This window comes from Cynocephalus volans, chromosome 9 (genome assembly GCF_027409185.1).
Source record: "Cynocephalus volans isolate mCynVol1 chromosome 9, mCynVol1.pri, whole genome shotgun sequence".
NCBI lineage: Eukaryota > Metazoa > Chordata > Mammalia > Dermoptera > Cynocephalidae > Cynocephalus > Cynocephalus volans.
The window spans coordinates 14,324,559-14,337,906 of record NC_084468.1 but is presented as its reverse complement, the minus strand read 5'-3'; the positions used below and the strand labels follow the sequence as shown (position 1 = coordinate 14,337,906).

Genomic DNA, 13,348 nt, shown 5'->3' with positions numbered 1-13,348 from the left:
ATGTGCTGGGAAATTTTAGACAATAAGAAAGGTGTGAGCAGTTTGGCAAGGGTTCTGGAGAAGGAGTGGGAGTGAGACTGGAAGACAATGGATGTCTGAAATTAAGCAGGACAAAGACAACAGGTGATGCTTCTTCTAAAATTCATCCTCTTGCTTCTTCCATTTAATTAGGTCCACACATCTTGGCACCTCGCTGGCCACAGGAGACAAAGAACAAAGATGCCCTTGAGATCAGTATTGACCTGGGCTCTGGGCACCAATATTCTGAAGACCCAGGTAGTCAGGCTGACTTGGTGTGAATCTTGTCCCTGACACTTATTCATTGCATGACCTTGAGGAAGTTCCTTAGCATCTTGAAGCTTCAGTCTCCATATCTGTAATGTAATCAATCCCACAGACTTAATGTGAGAGTAACTGAGTATTTGTGCAGACCACTTGGCGCAGTCTGGCACATAGTGAGTACTTAACAAATGACAGTAATTACTATTTTTATGATTTTCTATCTCTTTCTTTTATTCGTTTCCATCATAGCATGCACTGTAGTTTTAAATGGTGTTCCCAGAGTCCCCTAGTTCTTCTATGATCTCCCTCTTCCCCTCACTAGATTGCATAGGGCAGGAAGGCAGGTGGCCTGCCTGCTATGTCCATCTTGGCTTCCCCATGTTCTCCTGCACCTGAGCAGATTTCAGGCACCTAATAACAGTAAAGTTGTTGAGCCTTTAGATGTATGGGTTCTAATACATTCAAATGTATTATCTAATTCTTTGCAACAATCTTATGAACTAGTTAGTATCATTGTCCCCATTTTACAAACGAGATGACTGAGCTACAGATAAGTTAAGTCATTTGCTGAAGTTCATGTGGCATCAGGGTTGAAATGAGCTCTGGTCAGTGGCGTTATAGCCTGTGCTCCCACACACTGTGAATGGAGTATCTCTTGAATAAACACACTAATGCTGGCATAATTTAAAAAGGTGTATGGGGAGGAGCAAATTTAATTGGATAGAAGGATGCGTAGGAGTTTGCAGGTGAACAAGGGACAAAAGTACAAATGTGGTCATGCATGAGAAGAGATTGTAACTCCTGTGAGATCAAGTATGACAAACGAGTGAATGAATAAACAAACAAACAAATAAATGAGGGTGTGTGTGTGAGTGTGTGTATGTCTTGGGGAGAGAGAGAGAGAGAGAGAGAGCGCACATGCAGGTCCTACTGAGGCCTGTGTGCCACGTCATAAGGAGCTTGGACATTTTCCTACTGGCAGCAAGGAAACACTGAAGGAGAAAACATGGAACATGACCAGTTTCACTTTTCCACAATCAACATTTTGATTAGAATAAGCATGGATTGCAACTTGGAAGAGAACTGTGAATCTGTGAGTCGGGAACCCATTTTGGAGACTCTTGAAATAGCAGGAATGAGAGTTGATGAATGTGGACCAGGCATTACAAAGTTTCAGATAGCTCTAAAGTTGGAGTCTTTGGGTATTAACAGAAAGAAATACTTCCAATTATAACTTGGAATGGTAGGCAAGAACTAATGAGAGCAAAACTTACCCTTATTCAGAAAGAGATTCCCTATCTCCATGGGTTTTTGAGCTGTTCCAGTTTTGATCATTATTGGGCTGCACACGCCTGTCTAGGTGTTACTTCAATTCTTGTCTCATAAACACAAACTCAGGCAGGCACTAAGCTCTTGGAAGGTCTTTAGTTTGGGAATTTAAACACAAGGAACTGTTAGGTTTTGCAGTGGCCGCCATACCAAAACATAAATCACACCAAATTTGTTTGAAATACTTTCTTTAGAAGGTTGTGTGTTTTGACAAACCTTGCAGCAAATTTAGTCCAGCTTTTGGATTTGTAATGAAACCTGAAACCAAGCACACTGGCCTGCCTTGGGGTCTCCCAGCACAAGTTCCAAGCAGCCTTAGTGTAATACCTCCTGTAATCTCATCCTGGCAAGCGACATTACTGTGTTGGGCTGTGTTGCTGGAAGTTTGGGGTGGACTCTGCAAACATTTCATGCAATTATGGAAAAAGACTGATCAAGACAGCAATCTGGGGACATTTCTGTGCCTGAGTATCCTTAAGAGTGTAAATTGCAGAATTAGTAATACCTTTTCCCCTGTTGGCTAGTGACTTGGAGATACCCCAAGCCATGATTGGGGCAGAAAGTTAATTAATCTGCTTATTAAAAAGAAGAAATGTCTCATTTGCATTCATTTGCATTCAGGTCTTGCATTCATCATGCTTTTTGGTGGTCTTTGCTTTCTTTCCTTAATACCACTGACCCAGTTAGGTGTTCGCTCAATACATTTAAATTTTCTGTGGCTAGGCTTTGTTGAAGTATCGTATGTCTGGTTATCATTGGTTCCAGCAGAATTTGATTATCTTAAAGATCCCTTAATTCTCTATAGAGATTCTTTCACCTCCCATGGGCTGTATGGGTTTTCTTCCATTTATCATAAGCCACAGTTGGGAAAAGATTTATATATTTGACCAGTCTTGGAAAATAAAGACCTTTTCTCCATCAGAGTTGGACATGTTATTTGAGGAAGATCCAATCAGTTATCTGCAGTTTCCTACTCGACTGAATCTCCATGGTCATTTTTGAGGGAGTTTTCTCCTTCTTTGCTTATCCTATCTTATTGGGAGGTCTGCTTTTGGTATTATTTTTTCCTTCTAGAGAAAATGACCATTGCCTCATGGATGTATTTTAGGCATTCCACATTCAGGATAATTGTCTTTACCTGAAAATGCTCCGATACCATAACCTGAATCCAGGCCCTCTTACACCACCTTAGGGGGCTTGAATGAAGTGTTGGGAGAAGAAGAGGGAAAGGGCCCGGGAGAGGAATGACTGGGGGGCTAAGGGTGAGAAGGACAGAAATGCACAGAATACAACAAGCTCCTGAAACAACAGCAAGTAGAGCCCCAAACTGCGGCAGGTTAATGCCCAGAGACATCTCTGCATGAGAGTGAATCACCAGCTCAAAATCGGGGGGCCACTTTGCTGGCCCTTGTTTCTGTTATTTTGTAGTAATCACATTTCTGCTACATTACAACCGTGTGGCTGTCAGGGGAGAGTGGTTCAGGCAGCGGTTAAAGCACCTCTATGCTAACAAGCTTAGCCATCAGGTTGTGAAGGGTCCTGGCTGGAGGAAAAAAATTCAAACCAAACCTTAGACCTCTTGTCAGACTGAGAGGAGAATTATATTTTTGAACTAGTCTACAGTATGGACAGGAAATGACCTCTCCACAAGCTGCTTCTTTAAAAACAAGCAGTGGAGCCTAAAGCTATCCAGCTTCTCTCTCTCTCTCTCTCTCCCTCCCTCCCTACCAACCTCCCTCCCTCCCTCCCTCCCTCTCTGCCTCCCTCCCTGCTCTCCCGCTCTCTCTCTCTCTCACTATAGAGGCTCCCACAGCAGTTCCCAGCCAGTGTGTTCAGCCTGCCTGCCTGCCTGCCTCTGTGTGTGTGTGTGTGAGCGTGTGTGCGTGCGTCTACTTTGTACTGTGAAGAACACAGCCCATGTGCTCTGCATGGACGTTACTGATACTCTCTTTAGCTTGATTTTCGACAAGCAGGCAAGATGTCCAGCACACCACATGACCCCTTCTATTCTTCTCCTTTCGGCCCATTTTATAGGAGACATACACCATACATGGTACAGCCAGAGTACCGAATCTATGAGATGAACAAGAGACTGCAGTCTCGCACAGAGGTAAGTACTTCAACCTTGAGTATGTGTTTGTGTATTTTTGTTTGTTTGTTTTAAAACTGTGCATGGGCTGTTTCTAGGGTTTCTGGCTGAATTCTATGGGAAGTGTCCCACTAGATACTATCACGTATGTGGAAATGAGCGGCAGGATGAATCCACTAGTTTGAACGCTGGGCTTCCAGGCACAGCAACTCTTGGAGCAGAGGACAGTTTCTGCCGGAATCTTGAGATAGAGGAACCAGCACTTGGTTCACATGCTGGGTCTGCAGAAATGCTGCTCTCCCTGAACTCTGGTGTGTGCAGGCTCCTACTCGGTCCTCTTAGTGTTTCTTGGGATATAAATCCAAGGGATTTTGTGATGATCTAGCAAAAAATATGTATGTACTCTTTTACAAATTCCAGAGGAAGTCTGCTTTGACCTGTATTTGCTTTTCAAAGTCACCAAAATTGAGGTAAAGGGAGCAGAAGAGTAACCCTGCATACTTTTCAGAACTAGCCCTGGAGGGACACATGTTTGTATATTTCCATGTTAAATTCCAAAACCAGTTGCTTGGGGCAAGGGGATTCTTGACTTTCTCCTATCGCTGATGGCAGGGCCCCCTAAGGACCCTACCTTAGGACAGGAGGTGGCTCACCATTCAAGTCAGCTCTGGTTTTGCATATTTGTGATCTGGTGCCTGAGCGAGGGAGACCCAGCCTCCTAGGCAGCTAGCAACTCTGGGAGCAGAGAGAACAGGACTTGCAGAACTTTCTAAATGCAAAACTTCAGACTCGCCTCTTGCAATTTAAATATTTAATGTCAGTTGACTTTTTTCTCTGTGCTAGCTCAGCTGGCAGGTTGTGCTGCTGGATTCTCTATTTGTCTGTAAGTTAAGGCTTTGTATTGAATTGCTCTGAAAAGGAGTTTGTTATAGGTGCACCAAAGTTGCTTTAGGAATGAGAAATTACTAGGAATTCAGTCTTCTCTGCAGAGTACAAATACCCAGAGGATTTATGCCAAAGAGCTTTTAGGGAATAGCTTTGCTGGAATTTTAGACTGAAGATTGACTCTTAACTCTGGGAAGGGACTCAATTAAGTTTGTATTATGAAATAAAACACACTTGCTTGAATTGTCAATGGAGCCATAGAGAATTCATGATCTTTAATGTACTTAATACACCTAACAAAATGTGTGACCTGCTTTCTGATTGGCTAACTGCTGAACAAGGAGTTACAGTTTTTTAAAAGCTGGGTTGTCTTTATCAGTGCTATTTTTATATGTTAAGACACTATAGATATTAAATATAATTGCTGGTACTGTTGCTCTCTCTACAAGCCAGTTGCTTCTATAGCAGTGTGAACTATTTTGCTTAGGATGGTTAGCTGTTGGAGTAAATGGGATTCGTGCATGTGTTTTGTGTGTGTTGCTTAGTGTGTGTTACAATTTGTATGTTTCATTTAGATCTTTGCAACTGTGTGTTGGAATTTTAAATTCCTACTTAAACTATTGGTTGACATTGCCTGCTTTCATAATTAGAAGGATAGAAAATGTCTTATAGTTCAGGCACCTGATTGCAATACAAATTTGAAAAAAAAAAGTATGGTTAGTTTTATAAAAGAGACTAGGTCCATTATGGTTCATTTCTTAAACAGCAACAGGATTTAAAAATAACCCATGTTCACCTTACATTTTAGAAAGTTTTTGAGGAGTTGCAGAAGAGGTTTTTCTCGCATCCTCCTGCAGTCAGGAACGAGGGCAGCATTCTCTATCTGTGCGCCCGTGTGTCCCTTGTCCCTTGCTTAATCTCTTGGCCACTTCTGAGCTAGGAGACTTATCTGCAAGATTTCCCTACCCTGGCCCTCAAAAAAATCCGCAGGGTGCAAGAGGGTTCCCACATTTGTTTCACGTTTGAGATAAAACATTGAAAAGTACCCTATTAGTAGTATGTTTTTCAAAAATGGCATATTATCTTTTGTGAGATCTAAACTCTGGAACTCCTAACTTTTGGGTGATGGAGTATTACTTTTAAAGATTTTGCTCTGAGTGGAAAAAACTACTTTATAGCTCAAGAAGTGGGAGAGGAAAGCTTATTATGGCAAATCCTCAAAAAAATTGTTTAAACCTTTTTTCCTGTGACAATAAAGTACTGTGAACTATTTTCTGGTGTGTTTTAGAGCCAACCCCTGTACCCCTTAATTAGATCTTTCTTATAATTATGCAAATAATTGACTGGACACTTCTTATTTTCTTTTCTTCCAAGCAATAAATGGTGTCAGGAACCCAACAGCATAAATTTGTTTTCATTTCACATGAAAAAAAGGAAAGAATCAAATAATTGTCCCTAAGATATTTAAATATTAACATTAAGTATTAAATTTTGATCATGATATGTACTTAGAAAAAATAACTTTTTATGAAAATGTTACACTGTGCCTTTACCAATGATTACAATTTATGATAAAGCTGCTTTGATAAATCCCCCTGGAGAGGGATTGGTTGAAATAAACTACAATATATCCAGCAACAGTTATCAGTTTATTCACACACACACACACACACACACACACACACACACACACACACACACACACGTCTGGGTAATACTCTCAATTCTCCATTTTTTTGTATCATAGACTTGGCTAGAAAGAAATTATAGCAACCAGTCTGTGATGATGAAATTGTAGAAATTTCCTAGAAACCTTTTCTATGGAAAGAAATTAGTAAAGAACCCTGATGTTTACCTTCTTTCCTTGGATGGCTGGTCCTCAGGGCACTCTCTCATGGGGACTGATGCATTTCTTCCAATTAAGTAAAATCAAAGTTCTGCAGAAGCTTGGATAGTTTTAGTTTAAAGAGCATTGGATTGGAAATTAATAATATCTCTAACTAGTTTCTGTCAGTAACTAGTTGGTGTGGGTCTTGGTTCTTCGCCGGTGAATTATCTGCATTACCCCTTTCATTTGAAAATTCAGATCAGTTTTCTTTAGTATGAGAAAGTATCATGAGACAGAGTAAAGTGCTCAGATATTATTTCTTTGCTTATGGCATTTGGTTCAAAATCATAAATGGTACTGAATTAATCAGATAATAGTGGAGAAAACTTGAAGGTCCTGATTCTGTTAGTCCTGTTTAAAGCAAGCACTTAGGGCAAGCACTTCCTGAACAAAGTAGGTACTCAATAAACATTTGTTGACTAGACAATCCATGAATCAGTACATAAAAGAGGAGAGAGAGTTTGAGAACCATGCCCTTGAAATTACACCTTCCCTGAGAAACTCAATTCTTTTTGACGCTTTTTGGGACCTGGTACCTCCTGTTGAGCAGAAGCTGCTTTAGCTATCTGCTTTCCTCTCCCGTTAAAGTGCTCACCCCACATTCCCCACAATTATTATATCGTGATGTTGTTTAGAACCCTAATCTTTGCGGCAAAGGAAGAAAGCAAGTGTCTAAGGGATTACAGGACTTCACCTCTTTTTAAAGGACTGTAAACGCATTGAAAAGTAAGCAACGACAAAATATGTTTTAAATGCTGCTGGCTGTTCTGGGAAATAAAATTTCTTTGCAACACCAAGATCTCAGTGGAATTTCATGAAGAAATGTGTGGGTGTCCCCTCCCCCCTTTTAAAATGAAATTGTGAGAAACACTTTGAGATTTGCGTCACTTGCTCACTGTAATTCCCAGGCACTGGAAAGGGGGTTGCTTCCCCGTTGTGAATGCTGCCATAAATTTTCCTGATGTCTTCTAAAATTCATGTATTTGAATGGTCTTGCTGAGCCAAATGTATTTTGAAAGAATACAACAGCACAATTATATAGTTTAACACTGCACACAGAGTACAGTCAGATTGGGTAAAAAAATTTGTTCTAAAGACTTCAGAATTTGATCTGCGGAAAGCTTCAATGAAAAGAGAAACAATGTATTTTTTCATTTCCTGAGGTCTGTGCTATGAGATGAAAATATAGGTAAAATATATGAGAAGCATCATTTTAAGTGAAGAGATTGAACTGACATTGGATTATTATAGAATTTAAGAAAGTTTATCAAGTTATAAAAAATCTTTGTTATTGTACATGACTCTTCTGTCCAAAAACGTCTCCATTCAAATGAAGATGTTTTTAAGTATATGCATTTTAAAAATAATTTTAATTAAATGCTAATTTTAATAAAATACCATAAATCCCAGGAAAGTGTGAGTTCCATTATGTACTTATTCTGTTTGGAGATTTTTTTTCTTTATCAGTGTTACACATCCCATTCCAAAGAGAAAACTGTGATTACAACATGAAGTCATACACACAAGGATTTTATTAAAATTACAGTTTTTAGTTTTACAGGATTTAATGTGAATGTTAAAAATGTTTGAAGACCTTGAAATTTAAATCTGCTGCTTTTCACCCTCCTCAGCTCAACTCTGAAGCTCCCTGGGGAGGGCTTGGGAGGGGAAGGGGGTTCTCAGTCCTCTTTTCTTTCAGCTACATTTTTACATACTTCAGTCACAGGGTTTCACGTTGTAACATCATGTTTATTCATGGAATAGCTTAGTATCATTGATGTTCAGATGGAGTCTAGTTAAAATGAGATTAGGTAATTTGGATAGGTGGAAAAAAAGAAAACTGCTTTTTTGATAACTTGGAGGGTCCCCCCCCCCTCCAGAAATTTAGAAAGAAAAAGGTTGCTGGTACTCTCTGAGCTATATGAATGATTTTCAGTGTTCAAAACAGAACTTTCCAAGTTTTTTGAAGGGGGTTGGTTAGGAGCAGGGGGAGGGGGATTGGTGGTGGTAAGGAAAGCTATTTTGAAAATGTTAAATGAAACCAAAAGTGCAGTTTTAAAAAACGAGAACTTCCCAATTCTCTTATTTTTCAGGCTTTCTACATGGCCTCAGGAAACAAACTGAAGGACTCTTGTGCTGATTTTATTTTCCTGAAGTCTTTTTTTGTTTTTTCCATTTTCTTACTATGGGAACTGTTTTTAATTAAAAATTGCTGCAAACTAACTATTCGTAGGAGGCCAAGAAGAAAAAAAATAAAAAATCTTTCAACTCACATTCAACACAGATTCTTATCAGCCTGGAATCAATGCACATTTAAATTTCTCCCTTTTTGGTGTGTAAATTATGATGTAAGATTTAAACACTATGCATTTTTAAAGCATTTAGCTTTTTGTTTGGGTTTCAGAAAGAAATTAATTTAAATTGTATTGAGAACAGGGCCATAAATCTCCTTTTATTACAATTGTCCACATTAACTCATTTTTCATGAGGAGCACAGAGAACCCCCTTTCTGAAAGCAAACAAAATGTAAAACAAACAACCCCAAACCTCCAGCTTTATAAATTGCCAAGAACAAGATTCATAAACTTATTCATTTGGATTTGGTTGGTGGGTCTCAAAATCTAATTGATCTGGGAAACAGTCTCTTTTTGAAGTGTCGGAAAACATAGCATTTGAAAACTGTTCAACTAATGTAGATACTACAGCCTTTGTCATTTTCCGACCAAGATATTCTTCTTCCTTTCTTTTTTTAATATTAATTTGAGCCTAGATTTTTTTTTTTCTAAACTTAAATTCTGGCAGCATGCATCTGAACATAGGCCACTATTAATACTAAAAACAAAACTCAGTCATTCTTTCAAGAATTTCTATGTTTCAGGCAATGACAATATTGAACTCTGGAAACAGAGAGATGATTAGGACATTTTCTGTCCTCTAAAGTCTTTTACCAACTCTCACAATGAGCGCCACGATAGATGAACACACAGTGTACTCCGGGTGGATACATGTCGTGAGAGGCACATGCCTTTCTGACAGGTGGTTGTGATGATAATAACTAGCATCTATAAAGAGTTCACTTTCTGTTGAGCAAAATACTAGGTGCTTTCTGAACATCAGCTTATGTAACCCTCATGGTCATCTCATGAGATAGGTACGACCAACATACGACCAACATCTGTATTCTTACTGATGAGAAAACTGGGAGCAGAGAAGTTGGGAAAATTGTCCCCAGTCAAATGGATGGCATTTTAGCTTCAGAGGTTGTGCTCCTAACTATCTGCTATAGCATCTCTCTTGAAATAAGTAGTAGTACCTAGGATTCTAGCTTCACTTGTAGAAATTTTTAATACGAATACATTCATTTTTCCTAGGACGGGTTGACTTTGGAGGTGGCTTGGAAGTTGACCCCACTCACCTAACTTGGTTCTACTAGTATTTTTTTTTTTTTCCCAAATGTATGACTTAGGGCCAAGCCAGTGGCACACTCGGGAGAGTGCAGTGCTGGGAGCGCGGTGACGCTCCCGCCGCGGGTTCGGATCCTATATAGGAATGGCCGGTGCACTCACTGGCTGAGTGCTGGTCACGAAAAAGACAAAAAAAAAAAAAAAAAAAAAAAAAAAATCTCCAAATGTATGACTTAAAAGGGACCATGTGAAATTCCAAAGGATGAAGCCAATGTACCCTGGTTGTTGAAAACAAAAACCAAAAAACCAAAAATCCCAAATCACACTCCCTAATGAAGAATACTTAATACACTTGCTTTATCTGAAAAATCACTGGAATTGCTGTAGAATATTATGCATGGTCATCTAAAAGTTTTATTTTTTTTACTTAAAAAATATTCAGATTTTTATCCAGTGCTTGACTCTTCTGAGTCATGTGAAAGATGGTGTTTTGATTGCTTTAAATAGGAGTGGAATGAGTATGTAAAAAAGCTATCCCACTTTTGGTAGTGTCACCTCCTCTGTGATAATAATCAATTAAGTATTAATAGATTAAATTAGAATTAGAATTTGACATAGTATTGGCTTCCTTTGTGGGTAATCAATTTCTTTATCGTCTTAGAGAAAATAAAGACAGAGAAGGATAAGAAATCCAGATATGTTTAGGCTTCTCAGTATCATAGTCTGATCCACTCCTGGGAGGCAGGCAGTCTCCCCCAGATCCTGTCTCCCTGCAGAAGTTCTTTGTGGGAGATGATTTTTCCTCCCTACCTGACAGCCTGCTTTAGCCACCTGAGAGCCCATTGTCTTTACAGTCAGAGTAAATGCCTTCCAATTATTGGAAATAAGATGGGTCTCCTCATTTGACCCACCCAAAGGCCTAAGATGCACATATCTTGTTCTCCTTTAACAGACAAGGAAACCGAAGCTCAGAGAAGTGAAGACTGTCTGAGTCCACACATGGACACCCTGGGACTTGAATCTCCAGGGGCTGGATCTTCTAACTCCCCCATTCATTGTTCCTTGCTGCAGCATGCCGGTGAGGCCATGTTACCTGCCAACTGTCCACTCCCTATTGGAGACCCTGACAGCACATCAGCATCACTTTTGACCTGCCTAAGTTGAAATTTTACTTTTCCAATGAAAAATAGAAGACTTATTAGTATTAAAGATTTGGCAGACCCATCTGAAAGAGGGACCTACTCTGTTCTGGGGACATTACAAGCCCCCATCCTCTCTTTTCTGGATTGCCATGTCCTCTTAACTGCACTCCCTGATCCCTCATTCCACCTTATAATCCACTCCCTGAAAGCAGCCAGGGTGGCATTTTTGATGCATAAATCAGTCCATGTGACCCCAGCTTCCCCTCACACCTACAACAAACTCTAAACTTCTCCCACTAGCTTTAAAGCTCCTTCCTGATGGTCCAGTCTTATCTCCCACCACGTGTTCACTAGACTCAAGCCACGAGGGGCTTCTTTTGGATCTATTAGCTTGCTGAGTTGCTTCACATCTCGGGGCTTTGCCCTCAGTAGTGGAATGGGTACATGGCTTCCTCCATAATAACTCACATAAGGATCAGAAGAACGAATTTGGATTAGAATTTGGCATGGTACTGCTTTATTTGCAGGCAATCAATTAGAGAGTCCCAGCTCTTAGGAGGTCCTCTACTGACCAACGTAGATGCCCCCATCAAAGAGAGACCTTCCTCAATCACCTCAATTAAAATGAACCCCCAATCACTTTCTGTTGCATCCCCTCTTCACTTTCTTCTTAGAAATTACTGCCAGCTGATGTTTTCTTGCTGCTTCTTTGTTTCCTAAGTGCTGCCTGCCCTCAACAGAATATAAGCCCTGTGAGGGCAGGGACCTGGTGGCTCTGTTGATAGTTGTCCCTCCAATGCCCCGCAGCATGTAGCTGTCATGCAAAATGTATATGTTGAATAAAGGAAATTAAGTTCCACCTGTCCTAGGAAAAATGAATGTTCTCACATAAACAATTTCTATAGGTGAAACTAGTACTTCCAGACTGACACTGCAGTTTGCCCTGAATCTTACCAGCAATTGCCTGCAGTCCCAGCTGGAGAAGAATCTGAGAGCCTAATAGACCAGTTGCTGTTCACTGGTAGACTGCATAGCCAGACCAGCCAGAAAAAGCCCTGAGAAAGAAGAATTTCGTCTGTGAAAGAAGTGCTGACCCGAGAACTGTGCCCTTTGGGTAGTGTAGATCTGTTGGGAATCTCCTGACTTCTGATTAAAAATATTTATACTTGCCCTAGTGGTTTTTTCTCATTTGATATTTCTACCACTTTTCTTTCTGTCTGGATCTACCTGGGGGCCTCTGAAGCCATGAATTATAATGTGAATCATGATACTACCTTACATTTCCTGGAACACTTTGTATTTTAGGAAAGTGCTTTCAGGGCCATTAATTAGCTTATTTGAAGTTATTTGCAAAACAGAAAAAATATGGGAAGTTATATCAGTACATGGTGTTGTGGTCTATAATAACTTAGTTGGCTAAGTGTATGCTGTGTACATTTGTGTGTGAGAGAATGAGAGAGAGAAGACAGAGACAGAGAAAGATACACATGTACAGAGAGACAGAGAGATAAAAGAGAGATAAGGACACACACACATACAAAAAGAGAGACAGAGACAGAGATACTTGTCCCAGTCGGATTGTGTTTGTGTATGTGTGCAGCATATTTCCTTTTTAGAAAATATGTACAATTTTTGCCACCAGTTTTTTTTTTTCCCCCCTGTTCTGGAGTTAAAAGAGTGACCTGCTTTAAATACAAAATCCTGAACCTCAGCATGACTTATGATAAGACAAACTTGAGTTCAAACCCTGGCTCTGCCTCCTACTTGCCGTGTGATCTTAGAAAAACTTCTTAACTTTGCTGAGACTTAGTTTTCTTAGCCTGAGTTTTACATTGTGCAGTGAAGGGCTAATGCATGTAAAATATCTGGTGCATAATAGGTGCTCAATAAATGAGAATGATGATGATGATGATAATGATGATGTTATTCTCTATTTTTTCAGCAAATTAAATAGTGTAAGTCATGCAAAACTTTGCTTGATTTCCTAAAAGTATTGTTAAACACAGTTTTTACATGGCCTGCGGCTGCACTAGCATATTTCAATTTATGAACAAAACTTACAATAACATGTTCTAGGACTTGTGGGTTTGGTGTTCGCATAATACGTGATAATGCTACAAGGGCTTTTCACCATTACATAGCAGTGATGACATAATAATCATATACCATCTTGTTTGGAGAGTAATGCTTTGGCAGAGAGGCCATGGTCTTTCCCAAAGTTCAGGTTATAATTATCCCTCAGACATACTCATGGTTATATTAAGAGTTGATCAATGCACAGGAGCACATACACTCCATTCTGTAGGGAAAAGCCGTGATCAGGGTTTGC

General features: G+C 39.8%; 1 protein-coding gene across 4 annotated transcripts in view; it reads left to right on the top strand.

Annotated features, from left to right (window-relative positions):
- The first annotated feature begins 3,527 nt into the window (after positions 1–3,527).
- LDB2 (LIM domain binding 2) overlaps positions 3,528–13,348 on the top strand; it is a 369,574-nt gene continuing 359,753 nt past the window's right edge. For all 4 annotated transcript variants that reach the window (XM_063108233.1, XM_063108231.1, XM_063108232.1 and 1 more), the window contains exon 1: positions 3,528–3,721. In XM_063108233.1, the coding sequence (XP_062964303.1) occupies positions 3,590–3,721 (132 nt within the window). In that variant the 5' untranslated portion in view covers positions 3,528–3,589. The remainder of the gene's footprint in view (positions 3,722–13,348) is intronic.